The sequence below is a fragment of the Cyprinodon tularosa genome, unplaced genomic scaffold (assembly GCF_016077235.1).
Source record: "Cyprinodon tularosa strain WSP-4 unplaced genomic scaffold, ASM1607723v1 ctg733, whole genome shotgun sequence".
In the NCBI taxonomy this organism is placed as follows: Eukaryota; Metazoa; Chordata; class Actinopteri; order Cyprinodontiformes; family Cyprinodontidae; genus Cyprinodon; species Cyprinodon tularosa.
Genome location: NW_024039489.1, coordinates 195,001 through 213,978, shown reverse-complemented (window position 1 = coordinate 213,978; position 18,978 = coordinate 195,001). Strand labels below are relative to the sequence as shown.

At 39.3% G+C, this 18,978-nt stretch overlaps 1 protein-coding gene across 4 annotated transcripts in view; it reads right to left on the bottom strand.

The window, feature by feature from the left end:
* The window catches only part of LOC119772939 (glutamate receptor 2-like), a 97,905-nt gene that overhangs the window by 14,939 nt on the left and 63,988 nt on the right, over nt 1-18,978 (bottom strand). For 2 of the 4 annotated variants that reach the window (XM_038269656.1, XM_038269653.1), the window contains exons 17-18: nt 12,155-12,269; nt 5,594-5,728 (exon numbers count right to left, since the gene is read on the bottom strand). In XM_038269656.1, the coding sequence (XP_038125584.1) occupies nt 5,594-5,728; nt 12,155-12,269 (250 nt within the window). Of the gene's footprint in view, nt 1-5,593; nt 5,729-12,154; nt 12,270-12,956; nt 13,072-18,978 lie in introns of all 4 variants that reach the window. The other 2 variants (XM_038269654.1, XM_038269652.1) reach the window with 1 other exon arrangement.

Sequence of the window (18,978 nt, the reverse complement as noted above, 5' to 3'; positions counted from 1 at the left end):
ACACTAAGCATGCCTGTAGCGACAGTGGAGAGGAAAAACTCCCTTTGAACAGGAAGAAACCTCCAGCAGAACCAGGCTCAGTGTGAGCGGCCATCTGCTGAGGCCGACTAGGGTTCAAGGAGCCAGAAGCAGACATAGAAAAAGAAGCATAGATACAAAAGGCAACTATAAGCTTCATCTTACAGTTGCTCTTGTGTTTGAAATAGAAAGTATTTCTGTACAACTGAGAGTTGACTGAACTCATTTTAGAACCTGGTAATGGCCAGGGGGACTCATGTATTTAGACTTTTGGGCATTTCCAACTAAAACATGGCAAAACCTTATATTTAGACAAGTCTAAATTCACAAAGCGATTAAGTACGCCTGTTTTTAACTATCTATAGTGATGTAATTATGGTGCACAAAGCATGTCTGCAAGTTGGAAGTAATTGAGGACACTTCTAAAAGGGATATACATGTCAAGTTAAAGACTGGATATGTCGTTATATTATGTAACCTCAGACAGCAATTCATTAAAGCTCTTACACCACCTGCATAGATGACACTCACTACTATTGGGGTAACATGAGTGGAAAAGCATGCTCACTAAAGGAAAGCCATTCTCAGCGTGTCCTTTTACATCAATGTTATCAACAGAGAGGCAATCAGAGCGTTGTAATATAGCTAACATCCAACAGGAAGCCGCTCGCTTGAACCACTGACTTATAATGATGCTGCTAAGACAGGATGATGTCTTCTCATCATCCTCAGTGTGTATGAATTAGGTGGATTAATAAGGCATTAAGCTGGTTAAATTAATTTAGCCAAAACACCCTCATCACTCCGTCAGGGTATAGCTACTTTCCAATTACAATGTTCATAACAATTAATGACTGTAGCTTTGAGACCAGGACACTTTGAGACAAAGGTGGTTAGTTGGATTTTATCCCATATCATTTTTACTTTGAATGAAAATCCTTCCTCTTTAAAAAAGGTTTTCATCCATAAACAGTAGCTCCAAACAGAAAAAGCCTATTATAGAAAACTGCTCTTCATTATCAGCCTGACGGACAGGAGTGTCGATCCCACACAGAGGAGGAATGGATGAAACGCAGGCCTGGGATGGAATCGGCCAGCTTCCTCTGAAGCAGCTCCGCTGTCAGGAAGCTGCTGTGGTCAGCAGCTGTGTGGATAAAGGCTGCAGAGGTCTTCCTGCTGTGTCTTGCTTCCATGGTGGCAAACCCTAGTTAAGTGTATTACTGACATGTAAAGGCCTGAGGGAGAAAGTCAGCATCTTCTGTCATTTGAAAATTGTGTTTTTTAATTCACAATTATAACAGCTTGACAGTGACGCAGTGAGTAGCACTGCTGCCTTGCAGCATAAAGGTTCTAGGTTCAATTCCTGACCTGGGGTCTTTCTGAATGGAGGTTGCATATTCTCCCTGAGCATGCGTGGGTTCTCTCTGGGTACTCCTGCTTCCTCCCACAGTCCAAAATCATGACTATTAGGTTAATTGCCTTCTCTAGATTCTCCTCAGGTGTGGGTGTGAATGGTTGTTTGTGTCTGTGTTGCCCTGCGATGGACTGGTGACCTGTCAAGGGTGGACCCCGCCTCTCGCCCATAGACAGCTGGAGATAGACACCAGCAGCCCTCACCACCCCGCTTTGGATAAGCATGATGAAAAGTGGATGGATAATTCATGATCATATTGCAAGTGCTATTGTTTGTCCACCTGGCCTGTAGCAAACCATTTCTGCTCTTATGAACAAATCCCAGGTTAGAGGGCAGCTAACTCTATCAGAAGTGAACAATAACCACAAATGTAATTCTAAAATAGAATGTAGGACTTACCCCTCTTTCACAACATAACTCAGCTATTGCCCCCCAAAGCCCCCTTTCTGGATCCTGAATAAACAAATTCCTGACCTTCACCTACCTGTCACCCTCTTATCCGACATTCTGCCTCTGAAACAGCTGGACAATTGGATTTAAAAATATCAAGGAGCTGTCAGGAGCTTCACCTGCTATACTAATATACTTCTGCATAATGGTTCCAGGGATCTGTTTAACTAAGCAGGTTAAACTCTCATTTCTAAATTAATCTAGCCTAAAGTCAGGAATTCTGAGTTTTCCTGAGGCTTTACAACAACTGCTATGAATTAGTTCAATCAACTCCAAGTAGAACCCCTCAGAGTTCAGCGTGCATAACAAGTATGAAAAGCCATTATCAGTGAAGCCCCGATTCGACGAGTCACCATGACAACAGGCAACAGGAAGTGCCTTTTTCACCCCACTGGAACTAGAGATTTAAACTAAGAAATGCAAAAAAATGGAAAATGTGTTTAAAAGACAAAGAAACAGCGCTACAGCTACAAAGGAGACGACAGTGGGGAAGGAGAAGATTGTTGCTCCAGTTAATTCAGAAGTTTATACAAAGTGGCCTATGGCAGGTCGATTTTACATTTACACTCTCCGCTCTGTTGTTCCATTTGTAGATCACTTAAATATGATTCCTGATAAAAATGACAATTCTAGACTTAACTGTAATAATATATTTAGTATTTTATACTTAATTACATTTTTGCAGCAGAAACTGAATTCCAGGGGAAAAAAAAGGTTTTTATATATTTAGAAATGGTTACACAGTTTAAGTGGCCAATCTGGGATTTATCAGCTTGACTGAATATTTATTTAAGATGTCTGAAAAACATCTCTGAACATGTCTGAAAATACAAATTAAATCTAGTAACAATAGGAGTATGTAGTATGTAGATCTAAAATTAATTGTAGACATCCATAATATTTGAGGCAGACACCCTGTCTACTTTTAAGGCTAGGCTTAAAACTTTCCTTTTTGATAAAGCTTCTAGTTAGAGTGGCTCAGGTTATCCTGAGCTATCTCTATAGTTATGCTGCTATAGGCTTAGACTGCTGGAGGACATAGGGACCCCTTTTTCATCATTCTGCTTCATTCTATCTCTATTCTCCCACTCTGCAGAGTCTGTTAGTTCAATCTCTAACGTTCTGCTCTCTCTGCTTTTTCTCATAGTAGCTTCATCTGGTCTGTTCCTGTTTGGCTGTGATGCCATCCTAGAGAGAAATGTCAGCTATGCTGCTGCCATCAACACCATTATTTATAGATGTCAGAGATTGGTCTGTTTTTCAGTGTAGTCCTGTTTCTCTGACTGTGACTAACTGGATGTGCTCTCTTCATCCTCTGAAATGGGAGCTGGCTCTGAGCTTGTCTGCCTGGCTGTGTGTTTCATGGATGGGGCGCCTTTTACAGTTGCTTTTAGTATCATTGCTCCTTTCTGTATGTCTCCTCTTCTGTCTCCTTGAACCCCAGTCGGTGTCGGCAGATGGCTGCTCACACTGAGCCTGGTTCTGGTGGAGGTTTCTTCCTGTTAAAAGTTAGTTTTTCCCTCTCCACTGTCGCTACAAGCATGCTTAGTGTGAGGGATGCATTTTAGATAGAAAACTTTGAATCAATTTGACTGGATGATCTGGTTGAATTCTAAAGTGTCTTGAGATGACATGTGTTGTGAATTGGCGCTATAGAAATAAACTGAATTGAATTGAATAGTGGATCAATGTATCTATTTAGGTGAAACCAGCTGGCAGCAGGTGAAGATGAAATCTAAAAATTTTCATATATATGGAACCTCATCGGCTCATGGGGTTCAGTTTGGTTCAGTCTTCTTTTACACGGTAAATACCAAGTGGCTGTTTGCATCCTCTTCAGATGTTATCATCCGAATAAATAACCGTTATTAGCGACTATCAGTCCCATAGGATGGCTTCAGATTGTGCCAGTAGGCTCAGTAGGTTGTTATCGCTGAATGAATTCTAACCCTGACCCTAAAGTAATTTCTTTTCGGTTTTTTAGAATTAGTGAATCTATGTATGTGCAATCTGAAAATAATTTCAATAATTCTTGTTAAAAAAACAAACAAAAAAAAATGTCTAAGGACCCATTTTAACATGTGCTAAATTGAAAGGAGAATGTGACAACAAATTTAAAGTTAAGTGTGATAATGGAGTAAAACGCGTGTGTTGATTAAAACCTGCAGGGAGAGATGATCGGTTATTTTTCTGTGGTTCAAACGTCAAAACCCAACAACAGCGTTAAAGACGTTAGTCCTCCTTCTGTATTGACATCAAACCTGGAAGTATGCCAACATTAGCCTGCTTTGCTATCACAATGCTCAAACTAGCATGCCTTGCTATTATCATGCAAACATTAGAGATTAGCATGCCTATCACCATGCTAGCATTAGTCTGCCTTGTTACCACAATGCCAATATTAGCCTGCCTTGCTGTCACCATGGCAACATTAACTTGCTTTGTTATCACCATGGTAACACCTAGCCCTCCTTGCTATCGCCATGGTAACATTAGCATGACTTACTATCACCATGATAACATTAGCCTGTTTTGCTACTACCATGCTATCCCATGCTAATATTAGCCCTCTATGCTATCATCATGTTAACATTAGTCTGCCTTGCTATCACCATGCTAACATTAGTCTGCCTTGCTATCACCATGCTAACATTAGCCCGCCTTGCTATCACCATGCTAATATTAGCCTGCCTTATTCTCTCTTCCATCTTTCTTCCACCAATTAGGGACTGGCCTTCAGACAGCTTTTAAGTGTTGCTGGTATTGTGTAACTTTCTATCTAATTTATGAGACAACATAAAACGATGGTAAACAAATCATGGCTAACTGCTAATGTTGCTAACACCACATGCAGATGAGAAAAAAAGGTGGTATAAAATGGGATCCAAATGAGCTCTAGTGAATTTTTTTTCTTCCTAAGAAAAGTAAACATGAATTTTAAGTTATTTTTAAAAGGACTGTACAGTAAAATACCAGGAATTTACATTTTAAGTTTTAGAATGTGATCATTGTGTTTTAGATGCATCTATTTTTAAAGAGCTATTTTCTACTGCAATTAGTGCAAGCTTTTTTGGATATGTCCACTGAAAAGTTCCCCTATTCTTTATATTACAAAGAACTCAAACTCAGACTGATTTTCTGATTAGACAAAAAACTGCTTTGATCTAAATAGATTTTTAGGGTAGTTCTGAAAGTTTATTTTAGTGTTATTGTTCTTTCATGGCCGATCTGTATCTAGATCCATCCATCAACCCATGAGCTTCGAAGAGAGGGAGGTGTGCTTCTGCTAACATGCAGCGCTCATTCATTCACTCTTGGCGCTAAACCAAAATGCGTGCCATCTTTTTTAAATCATGCATATTTTTTTTCTGTTGGTACGATTATGTTGTACATTATGTGGGTCTTTCACATACGGTTCAATTAAAATGCACAACAGGTTGTGATTGTTATTAAGGTGTCAATCCTAAAGGGAAGACGGATGGAGCTAAAATCCAGCCAGTTTAATGGTTTCGATCCAAACAGTTTATGAGTCCAGAACTCATCTCATCTGAGAAACTGTGCCAAAGTTTGGGACATACTTTATAAAAATATGCAATAACTCATATCCCTAAATTAGTACTATAAGGAGGTTTAAATGTTGGCTATTCCAAATTTATGATGATAGAAAATAAGTATTAAATTCATATAGTGAAATATGTTTTAAAAGAGTACCTTCATTTTCTTGGCTTCGGCGCGGCTTTTGTAGCAGAATTCAACCAGCGCCACCATCATGGCCAGACCCAGACCTCCAACCAGGATGTAGAAAACTCCCGCCACGTTGCTGAGAGACAGAGCGCTGGTCTTTTCCTAGCACCAAACACGCGTCCACCCACAAACATACACAGAAAAAACAAAAAGAAAAACAGGACAGCCAGAAAAACATGTTAGTTTGGTGCAAATATAAACTAAAGTAACTTTATTAACATTTAATCCAAGCATTGTGTGTAGTTTCTGTTTAGAATCATGGAAAAAAATAATATCTACACATAGATAGATCCTAAACACATATGGAAACCTTATATACCAAAGCAGTGAGCTAACATAGATGTGTTCTTTTAAAATTAAACGGTTAAGAATGTGTAAATCAGTGTAAAAAGTTCTACCTGCTGTGGATTTGGACACCCCCACCATCATATATACAGGCCTTATGATAATGAGACGGCTTGTTTCTATTAGCTAGTTTCACACCAGTTGATTAACTAGTTTCACAGCAGTTCATTGATTAGTTTCACGTCAGTTGATTAACTAGTTTCACACCAGTTCATTGACTAGTTTCACACCAGTTGAATAACTAGTTTCACACCAGGTCATTATCTAGTTTTACTCTAGTTCATTATTTAGTTTCAAACTATTTGATTGACTAGTTTCACACCAGTTTATTAACTAGTTTCACACGGGTTAATTAACTAGTTAAATACCAGTTCATTATCTAGTCTCACACCAATTCATTGGCTAGTTTCACATCAGTTGATCAACTAGTTTCACACCACTTGATTAACTAGTTTCACACCAAGTCATTAACTAGTTTTACTCTAGTTCATTATCTAGTTTCACACCAGTTCACTGACTAGTTTTACAGCAGTCCATTATCTAGTTTCACACAGGTTTCTTTACTAGTTTTAAACCAGTCCATTATCTAGTTTCACACGTGGTCATTAACTAGTTTCACACCAGTTCATTGTCTAGTTTCAAACCAGTTCATTAACTAGTTTCACACCACTTCATTACCTAGTTTCACACCAGTTCATTATCTAGTTTTGCACCAGTTCATTAACTAGTTTCACACCACTTCATTACCTAGTTTCACACCAGTTCATTAACTAGTTTCATACAAGTCCATTATGTAGTTTCACACGGGTTCATTAACGAGTTTCACACCACTTCATTATCTAGTTTCACACCAGTTCATTAACTACTTTCATACCAGTCCATTATCTAGTTTTACGCCAGTTCATTAACTAGTTTCACACCAGTGCATGATCTAGTCTCACACCAGTTCATTGACTAGTTTTACATCAGTTGATTAACTAGTTTCACACCAGTTCATTAACTAGTTTCACACCACTTGATTAACTATTCACACTAGGTCATTAACTAGTTTCACACCACTTGATTAACTTTTCACACCAGGTCATTAACTAGTTTTACTCTAGTTCATTATCTAGTTTCACACCAGTTCACTGACTAGTTTCACACCAGTCCATTATCTAATTTCACACAGGTTAATTTACTAGTTTCAAAACAGTCCATTATCTAGTTTCAAAACAGTTCATTATCTAGGTTCACACCACTTCATTATCTAGTTTCACACCAGTTCATTAACTAGTTTCATACCAGTCCATTATCTAGTTTTACGCCAGTTTATTAACTAGTTTCACACCAGTGCATGATCTAGTTTTACACCAGTTCATTAACTAGTTTCATAACGGTCCATTATCTAGTTTTCCACCAGTCCATTATCTAGTTTTACACCAGTTCATTATCTAGTTTTACACCAGTTCGTTAACTAGTTTCATACAAGTCCATTATCTAGTTCCACACTAGTTAATGAACAATGGATCTGTTCTCATACCGACAGATGTCACAGATGCTATGATGGAACCACATTTTTTTTTTTTTTTTTAGAGATTTGATATTTTCAATAGTTTTTTCTTTTTACCCTTTCAGACTGAGTTTATGAATGTCTTTTTACAAATCATATTCTCTTATTCTCTTCTTCCAAGCCAATATAAACACTTAAAACCAGGTTGCTAACATCCAGCAAATCAATAGAAATGCACCTTTACTCATTACTCCATATAAAACCCCACCAGCAAAAATAAAGAGAATGTGACCTGGAAAAAAATAAATAAATAAAAAAAGTTACTCTCAAAACCATTTAATGGTTGCTTTTCATGTAAAAAAGGTGTTTTTTGATTGCAACAATAATGGAACAACTCAATTTATTATATATTTTGGGTCACTCTTCTAAAATGTGGTTAAAATGTTTAGCCTATTTAGGGTTTTAGATGGCATTTCTGCCCTGGAATAAACAACTGAAATGAATGTTAAACAGCTCCAAAATGATAAGGTTAACATTCAATGTTTTGGTACCAAGATAAAGGTAAAAGATGATAAAGGTAGAATCACTATCACAGCTGTTACTATATCTGATTTACTTGTAATTAAACAAAACAAAATTTTATAAGCTACTTTCTAAATAAGCAATGAGAAAAACCAAAAAGTGCCTTTAAGAAACTTAGCAGATGCCTTAGATTGTATTATTGTAATATTTATTATGGCTGCAACTAACGATTATTTAGCAATTCGATGAATCTGTCAATTATTTTTTTAATTTATCGATTAATAATCAAATAGCAAAAGGTTCCTTAAAGAAGATTTTTTTAATGAAAATAAACCAGGTGAAATTAAAACTTTTCCACTTGAGTTCTGGATAGAGCAGATCTATTACTAAATTAGTTATTATTTCAATAACTGATTAATTATGATTAATCCAGTTGTTCCAGCGCTATTCTTTACCACTACTGCTGCAGTTTAGGACTGAATCAGGTAAGTCAATTTTGATTCACAATGGTTTTAGTCGATCAGTGTGCACAATTTTATTTATTTTTTTTGCCACAATCTCATCAAATTAAAATTAATAATAACAATAATAATAATAATAATAATGAAACTTTATTGATCTCACATTGGAGAAATGTATCTCTGCATTTAACCCATCCCATTGGGGAGCAGTGGGCTGCCATTGTGCGGTGCCCAGGGAGCATTGTGGCTCAGAGACCCAGATGGGCAGTCTGTGGGAGTGGGTTTCGAACTGACAACCTCAGGAAAGCCAAGCTCCATGCCCTAATCACTAGGCCGCCACTCCCCTCAGTTTAGTTTATTCAGCTCATCTGGTTTCCAATGTGGGAATCCTGTATTTGACAGAACCTTCTTCTCTGATATCACTGTGACCAGCGCAGCTCCTGAAGCTAACTGCTGCAAAAAGCACAGCTGTTAACCAAAGAGACAACAATGTTTAAATTTAACCTTTGTTATTCACAGGAATCGCAGCACATGACGTCACCTGACAAACTGCTTCTACATACGGGGAAAAATTAGTGTTTTTTTCCGTCTCTGCCCAAGCAGGCTGGACAGCACTACTCTAAGCTGATTTTCGGAATATCTCAAGCAATTTAATTTTAATTCACTAACATGAGTAGTTGATGAGAAGGTCGACACTCTCAGCTTCATTATCAAACACAACAATGAATGTCCTTATAAACCATATTATAATAGTGAGATTCAAATGTCAGCCACAGAAATGCATTAACGGATTCTTTTTTGCTTTAAAAGGTTTAAAACTTATTACTAATTAATAATTATTAACCAAAACAACTATTTATATTCATTTACATTTGTTTGAAATGTCCACAATTGTTTTTTGTTTGTTTACTGAAGATCAGTTTACTAAAAGTAACTTTTTTTTAGATTAATGCTTGAAATAATCAACAGAATCATTGATTACTAAAATAATCAGACGCTGCAGCCCTATTGTCAAGCATGGTGGTGGCAACATCATGATAAGGGCCTGTTTTAATGCACAGGTGCATGTAATAAAAAAGTAATACCACAAAACAGACGATGGGCCAAAATATTCAAACTGTCATCTGTGGTTTTGACCTGGTTAACATCAGTTAACCTGCAAGTGAACAACAGATTAACTGAGGCTTTTGTTCTTTTCCATCTAAAGCATATTAATCTCAGTGCTGCCCACCATTAGTTAGAACTGAAGAGACCTTTTGGATGAGAGGAGAAACGTCTTCTAGAAAACTTCACGTCCAGTTGCCTAGATGGAACTATGAAAGCCTGATTAGCTGATGTTTAACTGCTTTGTTTTCATAATGGAGGAATCTTTTTAGCCTTAGGCATCTGGGCTGTTCTTAACTCTGCAGAAGTCAGATCTAAGCCGGAGAGCAAGATTTAAATAAACGTTATTATTCCTCAGAAGAAGAATGGTCGGGTCTTCAACCAGAGTAATACCAGAACCTGGTGAAGTCAACATAGAGTGAAACCTACATTCAGACACTGTCAAAACTAATTCTAATATTAACCAAAGTTAATTAAGGAAATAGAAAAAGGCTTTTGCAAAGCTTTAAATGATGATTTAATCCATCAAAGCCAAAGTTGTCCAAACCAACCTGGACCTACAGGTATGTGAAAACAAATCAGGAATGAACCAGAAAAGCTGAATTCAGTTTCAGCAGCTAGTAAGGTCAGAGTTCATGATTCAGCAAAAATAAAAAAAATGGATCACGGGCCAAAACCAGTGCTGACTGGAATTTATTAAAAACAGCAACTAGTTTGTGTAGTTTGGTTTATTCTATATAGCTGTCACCCGAGGCATAGAGGGACTGTCAGGCTCCATTAAGTAGAGGCCATTTGGCATTCGCCACCAGATGGCGTCACATCTGTTCAGGTCTGCTCATCACACCTGGCACTGGAATTTTATTTAGGCTCAAAAAAGGACTATTACCCCCTTTCCCACTGGACAAATATCCATTTAAACCCGGGAACAATTGGCATTTGTTGGCAGTGGGAACAGCTCACCAACACGTGTCTACCCAGTTCAAACGACTCTGACCCACGTTAAAATCCTCTTGGCTCGGATCGGCATGCTGTGGGAACACCACACCAGGTGTGACCCACTAAATTACGTGATACCATTGAATGCACCATACGGACGCAAACACCTTTGCTTCTGATCTAAGAAGCAGAAAAAACTTTGTTACTATTAGTTAAACATGGAGCAGCTCTGGTGAGGGGGATTCAGAAAGAAAACAATAAAGCACACTGACTACGCCCTGGCTTCCTTCCATGTTGCTCTCCATTGTTTACTTTCCTGATTTCTGTCACACTGGTGACATCATCAGCGCTAACCCAGCATGATGGCGTCATCAGCCACACAGCTGCCAGTGAGGGGATAGACTAGCTTTTTATGCCAGTGGGAAGGAGCCCACGGTTCGACCCATGTTTGAAAAACACGCCATAACCCACTATTTTCAGTGGGACAGAGGCTTTAGAGGATGAATGATTGGCGTTTATAATCTAATTAGGATCAAATGGCTTTTAGCATTGTTTGCATTTGCCTTAAAACAGGACGTTTAAAACAACTCTTTAAAAAAGACCAGAACCGAACTCCTCTACAGACAAGTCCTGTCAGACAAATACCTGATGTTTTGTTTCCTGTTGATAGAAGGAAAAAGCTATTAGGAAGAAGGTGCAATTATTTCTTCCCTTTAGGCCAGGTTGGTTTGGATTGTTTTTTTTTATGAATAAATCCTTTGAAAATATTTTGTATTTTTACAGGTTTCTTGGTATGACATTAGAATTTGTTTGATGATGTCAAACGTTCAACCATTTGTCGCAAAAAAAAAACAAACAAAAAATAAATATAAAAGGCAATCAATACTTCTACTGCACTGAAAATAAAACATTTAACTGTTTTTTAAGGCTGTGTGAAGTGTTTCCCAAGTGTTACTTAAATAACTCCTATATAGAAGATAATGCTTCTGAACAAAAAATAATTATTTTTTTTTTTCTTGTTGAAGCATTTTCCCCTCTCCGTTGATTTTACTTTAAAATTGCTCTAAGGTAATAATGTTAGAAAATTAAATGGAAAAACAGAAAGAAAGATGTTTTAGCAATAATTTACCAGCTATATTTAATCTTATATTCTAATTTTATTACTGCTTTTCTAAAGTCATAAGAGGATGTTTTTGTTTGGTTTTGAAAAACGAAATAAGAAATAAGTAAAAATTGCAAAAAAGTGTATTTACCCTTAAGTTAAGTAGGTAAATGTGATAAGTGTAAATTTTCTTGTTCCATTGGCAAAGTGTTTCTTTTACCTCCTCAATCCAAGAACAAATGCACTTATTTTAAGAAAAAATGACTCATCTAGATTTCGATTTTTTCCAGTGTGGTTTTGATGGAAACCGTAAATAAATGTCTCTATCTCTAAAGCAACTTTTTCTTATTGTTTCTGGAGTAAAGCAACAAAGAAAGAGAATAAATCAGCTGGGATCGACCTGAAACAAGCAGAAAGGAAGCTGCTGTGTCCAGCTGCAGTGGTTTCATCTACAGACCCCCCCCCGTGTGATCACACAGCTGCACTAAGCTGCACAGAGCAAGCCTGCCATGCATTGTTAGACCTGTGAACAGTGTGTTTGACTGAGCCACAAACAGAAAACTAACCTTATTGGTGGAGTCCTTGAAGCCACACTCTCCTTTATCGTACCACCACTTGTTTTTCATCTTGTCTAGGGTCCCTTGCTCATTCAGTTTCAATACGGCAAGGTTTACTGGCACTCTTCAATGGGAATAACATAAATAACATCATTATCAATGTTATCTTATGTTATTAACGAGGCAGCAGTTCTTACCCTGTTCTCGCAGCTAATAGAGAGAGCCCACCGTGGAAGTATCTGACACTAATATCATCTTTAAGGTACAGCTGAGAGGTTTTAGGCCACATAGCTGCTAAAGCTATGGAAACCTTGATTTAGTGCATTTGTTAACTCTGGGCTCCTGTGTTTAGCCTCTGAGACAGACAGTGAGAAGTGCTGCAATGAAAGGCTGTTGCTTTTTCACCTGCAGTTCCCTGCCAGGCCAGAGCCGCTGATGCGCAGAGTTCAGACGGCTCGTCAGAACCCTCTGCATGCAGCGCCCATGTTGCTACCATCTGGTCTGAGGTCAGCTGACCCTCACCTGGATTAGAAATCAGACCTCAACCAGACAGGGTGCAACAAAACAGAAGAAGAAGCAGAGCAGAGAACAGCGCCACCCGCTGGATTGATCACAGCTCTGAGCCGATCTTTTGCTTTTTAATCTCTGCAGGTTGACATTTTTCCCTCCCCGCTAGCCGTAGCGTTTCCCCGTGGCCCTGTGACTGTGCTGCTTCTTCATGTTCCACATTTCACAGACTAACCCCCTGTTTTCCTCCCTGTCCTGCTGTGTGTGAGTGTGTGTGTGGGTGTGTGTGAGAGTGTGTATTAACCTTGCTCTCCCCTCCTCCGCTGCCGCATTCTCCCTTGTCATACCACCACTTGTTTTTCAGTTTGTCCAGCAGCCCCTGCTCGTTCAACTTTAACACCGCCAGGTTCACCGCATTTCTACATGAACACAGTGGCCGTTAGCAGTTCATTTCAGCTGTCAGTAACAATCCTCTGAAAACCTACGTTAATCAGCATCAAACATGCTAACGCTCATTACTGTCTACGGAAAACCTGCACAGAAAACAAACATGGGGAATTTAGCTTTTCTCTCAGGTTAGATTAATAGGACCAATGACGGACTACATGACATCAGATTTTAAAGCCCATTTCAGGATGTCAGAGAAAAACTGAGTGGATTGGTTTTACCCCTGGATACAACATGGAGTCATTGTTCTTAGAAAAAAAATAACACATTTATTTATATTAGCTGCTGGCACATCAGTTTTCAAGCCATGTAGAGGACAAAAAAACTACAGAGATTCTAAAAAAAATGGCTTCCTGCACAGGCGGATCTAGAGGGGCCAACAGGGGCCAGTTTCCCTGTAGAACAGGTCCTGGCCCCTGTACTGAACTATAAGGCAATTGTTCTTTGAACCAAGTGTATTTCTCTTGATTTTGTTTGGTAACACATTATTCCTAATGGATATTATCTTAATTTGGATCATCTTTATTACCTGCTCAAGGGGCTTCTATGCACAGCTTCTCTATTGCCTTAACTAAAGGCAGCTCTTTTGTTTCCTGCCTTTCTCTACTGGATGAACTGATGAATCCGGGTGTGCCTGACCACAGTAATCATGGCCAGATACACCTGGATTCATCAGTTCATCCAGTAACACCAGGAAGACCAAAGAGATGTTTCGGTCCTAGGCTGCACTCTGGACTGAGTGGAGGAAGTGGCGGAAGGAATGGTGCTGTCCAAGCTTCCATCCATCATGGAGCTGAGCTCCTTTAGTCAAACACTTTTACATGGTTTGTAGAAAGGAGCGCTACTGCAGGTCATTCATCCCTGCTGCAACCAGACTCTACAATGCAACACTACAATGGCAATAACATTTGCCATCAACACCTTTGTTTATAGATGTTCGAGATCTGCCTGTTTTTCAGTGTAGTCCTGTTTCTCTGGCTGTGACTAATTGGATGTGCTCTCTTCATCCTCTGACATGGGAGCTGGCTCGAAGCTCGTCTGACTGGCTGTGTGTTTCCTGGACGGGGCCGCCTTTTACAGTTGCCTTTTGTATCTATGTTTCTTTCTCTATTTCTGCTTCTATTTCTATGTCTGCTTCTGTCTCCTTGAACCCCAGTCGGCCTCAGCAGATGGCCGCTCACACTGAGCCTGGTTCTGCTGGAGGTTTCTTCCTGTTCAAAGGGAGTTTTTCCTCTCCACTGTCGCTACAAGCATGCTTAGTGTGAGGGATTGCTTTTGAGTCAATGAGTCGATGCAATAAACTGGTCTTCCTTAGATTGAAAAATTTTAATCAATCTGACTGGATGATCTGGTGAACTGGAAAGTTGTGAACATAGAAATAAACTGAATTGAATTAATTCACTTCATGGGGTCGAGTTTTAACATTCCAACCAGATACAGAACATCCCATCTATATAAATAGATGGATATTTATAGGGATGATTATAGATCCCTGTATAGTTATCCTACTATTAAAAAAAGAAGGAAAAAAAAGTTCTCACCAGTATATACACTATATATACTATATGTATCCCATACACCTTTTTTTTCCCTTTGGCACATTCTTCTTCTTCTTTGACTATTTGAGCTGATGTAACGAGTACATTTCTCCACTGTGAGTTCAATAAAGTCAAACAATCAATAATGAATGACAGGGCTGAAAGGGCTGCCTTAAGTTCAGACAGTAGTGGAGTTGTGCATAGAGCCCATTGATTAAGAAATTCTACTTTTTTAATCAGCTTTTGAAGCGTAACACTAAATTATTTCCAGAGATGGGAAGTAACGAAGTACAAATACTTTGTTACTGTACTCAAGTAGATTTTTCTGATATTTTTACTTTACTTTACTACTTATTTTTATGGCAACTTTTTACTTCTACTCCTTACATTTTTACACAAATATCTGTACTTTCTACTCCTTACATTTTAAAAAAATTGGCTCGTTACTTTAGTTTTGAATAATTTCAATGGAGTTACCGTTATTATTTTTCACGTCATCAATACCAAATTCAGTCTAATTGGATGGGAATCTACGTTGCATTTGACGCACCACTACAAGATGAATCGACAGATTCGGCGGTATTCATTCGCGGCAAATCATTGCTTGGTGGCGGTGGCGTTAGCATAGTAGTATGGACGACGAGATGATTGAAAATGAACACAACGGAGATCTAGTCCTATTGGCAGACATCCATTTAAAATGTAGGCAACGGCATGAAAAACGTGGTTTCTACTTTTACTTTTATACTTTAAGTAAATTTACAAGCCTGTACTTTGTTACTTTTACTTGAGTAAAGAAGTTTAATCAGTACTTCCACTTTTACCAGAGTATTTTTTAACACAAGTATCTGTACTTTTACTCAAGTACGGAAAGCGAGTACTTTTGCCATCTCTGATTATTTCTCATAATGATAAAGGGACTCTACCTGATTCAACCCTTGGACCGATTTATCATTTCACCTCTACAATTGACTTTAACAGCCTACATTGCAGCTGGAACTAAAAAGAGGCAGAGCGTTTGATGGCAGCGAAGCCTCAGACACCGTTCCTCTGGGACGGCTGCTGCTCCAGGTGGGTGAAATAATGAATAAAGCATCTTTGAATCTTTTGAATTGTTGAATTCCAGTCATGTTTCATCTTCAGTCCTGCTAAAGTAGAACCACAGTTTGCATCTGAAAGTTTCCAACTCATCCTTTATGGTTCACTTAAGATACAAAACCAGATTCTCTCACTCTGTTGTTATTTTTGTTTATTGTACTTATTACTTTTGTTCTGTGGCCTCATTTAAAAGCACGGGCTCCACCCTGGCTCTCTGGTAAATTTGGTCCAGCACCACCACTGGCCTCTTTTTGTCCAGGACAGCTGCTCCTTTGCTCTGTTTAAACAATGACTGTGTGACTTTTAACTGACAAACCTCTGAATCTCTCGTTTATTAAAGAATGTCTCCCATTAACCACCGTCTGCTAATCTGGTCAGGTGTTAACGAGGATTAAACCTTATCAGTTTAACCAAATCCTTGCCGCTGCCTCTCAGCTCTTTTTCCGCCTTCAGATCCTTGACACCTACATAATCTGAAAAAAATATGTGCCGTTGTGTTTCAGATTTCAGCAAAGCTCAGTGGTTTTTGTCTTTAATCGGAGATATTTTTAAGCCACAAAGCAAAACAACCAAATGATCCTCCAAGCCTGATTCCAGGGGTTTCCCTTCCATTAGCTCTGAACTACAGCAGCCACACTAACAGACAGCCTAACTAAGACGTATGATCAGACAGATCTCATGGACGTGTTTATTGAAACTCCTCGTCTCCATACAGTTAGTTATAATATCCACACAGAAGGATTTTTCTATGGTTTTCTATGATAATGAAATAGAGATGCAGCTGGGGACCAGATTAGGCTGATTTTGTGGGTTTGCTGATTAAAATAGAAAAAAAAGGTGAAATATTAATTTCCCCCCAGACATGGCATTTTACAAAAGCTTGTCCCACCTGATCTGAAGCCTCAGAAATTGATTTGCTCTCCACAAGCTTCTCCCTGACCTGTCTGCCATGTCCTTTAGACGCCATGATGCTGCTCAATCATTATTGATCTCTGAGGCATTCAGCGAACAGCTGGGATTATATTAAGGATGAATTAAACAGGTGGACTCTAGTTCATAATCGGGTGACTTTCAAAGGTCGATTGGATGCATATAATTTCATTTCATGCTTCCATATCAACAGGGGGATAAATGCAAAGCCAGATTTTCTTTCCTTTCATCCTAGATTTTAAGTGATTTTATTTGTTACTAGCAACTATAGTTATTATTATTGGTCTGAAAATCCCAATAAAAACACTGAGGTCTGTGGTTGGCTGAACCTGATGACATCAGATCTGACCTATGTGACCTTTGACTGAAAATAAAGAAACAGCATCCATCCATCCATGCATCCATCCATGCATCCATCCATCCATCCATCATCCATCCATCCATCCATCCATGCATCATCCATCCATCTATCATCCATCCATGCATCATCCATCCATCCATCATCCATCCATCCATGCATCATCCATCCATCTATCATCCATCCATGCATCATCCATCCATCCATCATCCATCCATCCAACATCCATTTATCATCCATCCATCCATCCATCCATCCATCCATCATCCATCCATCCACCATCCATTTATCATCCATCCATCCATCCATCCATCCATCCACCATCCATCCATCCATCCATCCATCTATCATCCATCCATCCATCCATCCATCCACCATCCATCCATCCATCCATCCATCCATCTATCATCCATCCATCCATCCATGCACCATCCATTTATCATCCATCCATCCAGCATCCATCTATCATCCATTCATCCATCCATCCATTCATCCATCTATCATCCATCCATCCATCATCCATCCATCCACCATCCATTTATCATCCATCCATCCATCTATCATCCATCCATGCATCATCCATCCATCCATCATCCATCCATCCATCCACCATCCATTTATCATCCATCCATCCATCCATCCATCCACCATCCATCTATCATCCATCCATCCATCCATCCATCCATCCATGCACCATCCATTTATCATCCATCCATCCATCCATCCAGCATCCATCTATCATCCATTCATCCATCCATCCATCCATCTATCATCCATCCATCCATCCATCCAGCATCCATCTATCATCCATCCATCCATCCATCCATCCATCCATCCATCCATCCATCCATCCATCTATCATCCATCCATCCATCCATGCACCATCCATCTATCATCCATCCATCCATCCATCTATCATCCATTCATCCATCCATCTATCATCCATCCATCCATCCATGCACAATCAATCCATCATCCATCCATCCATCTATCCATCTATCATCCATCCATCCATCCATCCATCCATCCATCTATCATCCATCCATCCATCCATCCATCCATCCATCCATCCATCCATCCATCCATCCATCCATCCATCGATTCATCCATCTATCATCCATCCATCCATCTATCATCCATCCATCCATCCATCCATCCAGCATCCATCTATCATCCATCCATCCACCATCCATTTATCATCCATCCATCCATCCATCCATCCAGCATCCATCTATCATCCATCCATCCATCCATCCATCCATCCATCCACCATCCATCTATCATCCATCCATCCAGCATCCATCTATCATCCATCCATCCACCATCCATTTATCATTCATCCATCCATCCATCCATCCATTCAGCATCCATCCATCTATCATCCATCCATCCATCCATCCATCCATCTATCATCCATCCATCCATCTATCATCCATCCATCTATCATCCATCCATCCATCCAGCATCCATCTATCATCCATCCATCCACCATCCATTTATCATCCATCCATCCATCCATCCATCCATCCAGCATCCATCTATCATCCATCCATCCATCCATGCACCATCCATTTATCATTCATCCATCCATCCAGCATCCATCTATCATCCATCCATCCATCCATCCATCCATCATCCATCCACCATCCACCTATCATCCATCCATCCATCTATCTATGATCCATCCATCCATCCATCCATCCATCCATCCGTCCATCCATCCATCCATCCATCCATCCATCATCATCCATCCATCCATCATCCATCCACCATCAATCAATCATCCATCCATCCATCCATCCATCCATCCATCCATCCATCCATCCATCCATCTATCATCCATCCAACTATCCATCCATCCGTCCATCCATCCATCATCCATCCATCCACCATCCATCCATCCATCCATCCATCCATCCACCATCCATCCATCCATCATCCATCCATCATCCATC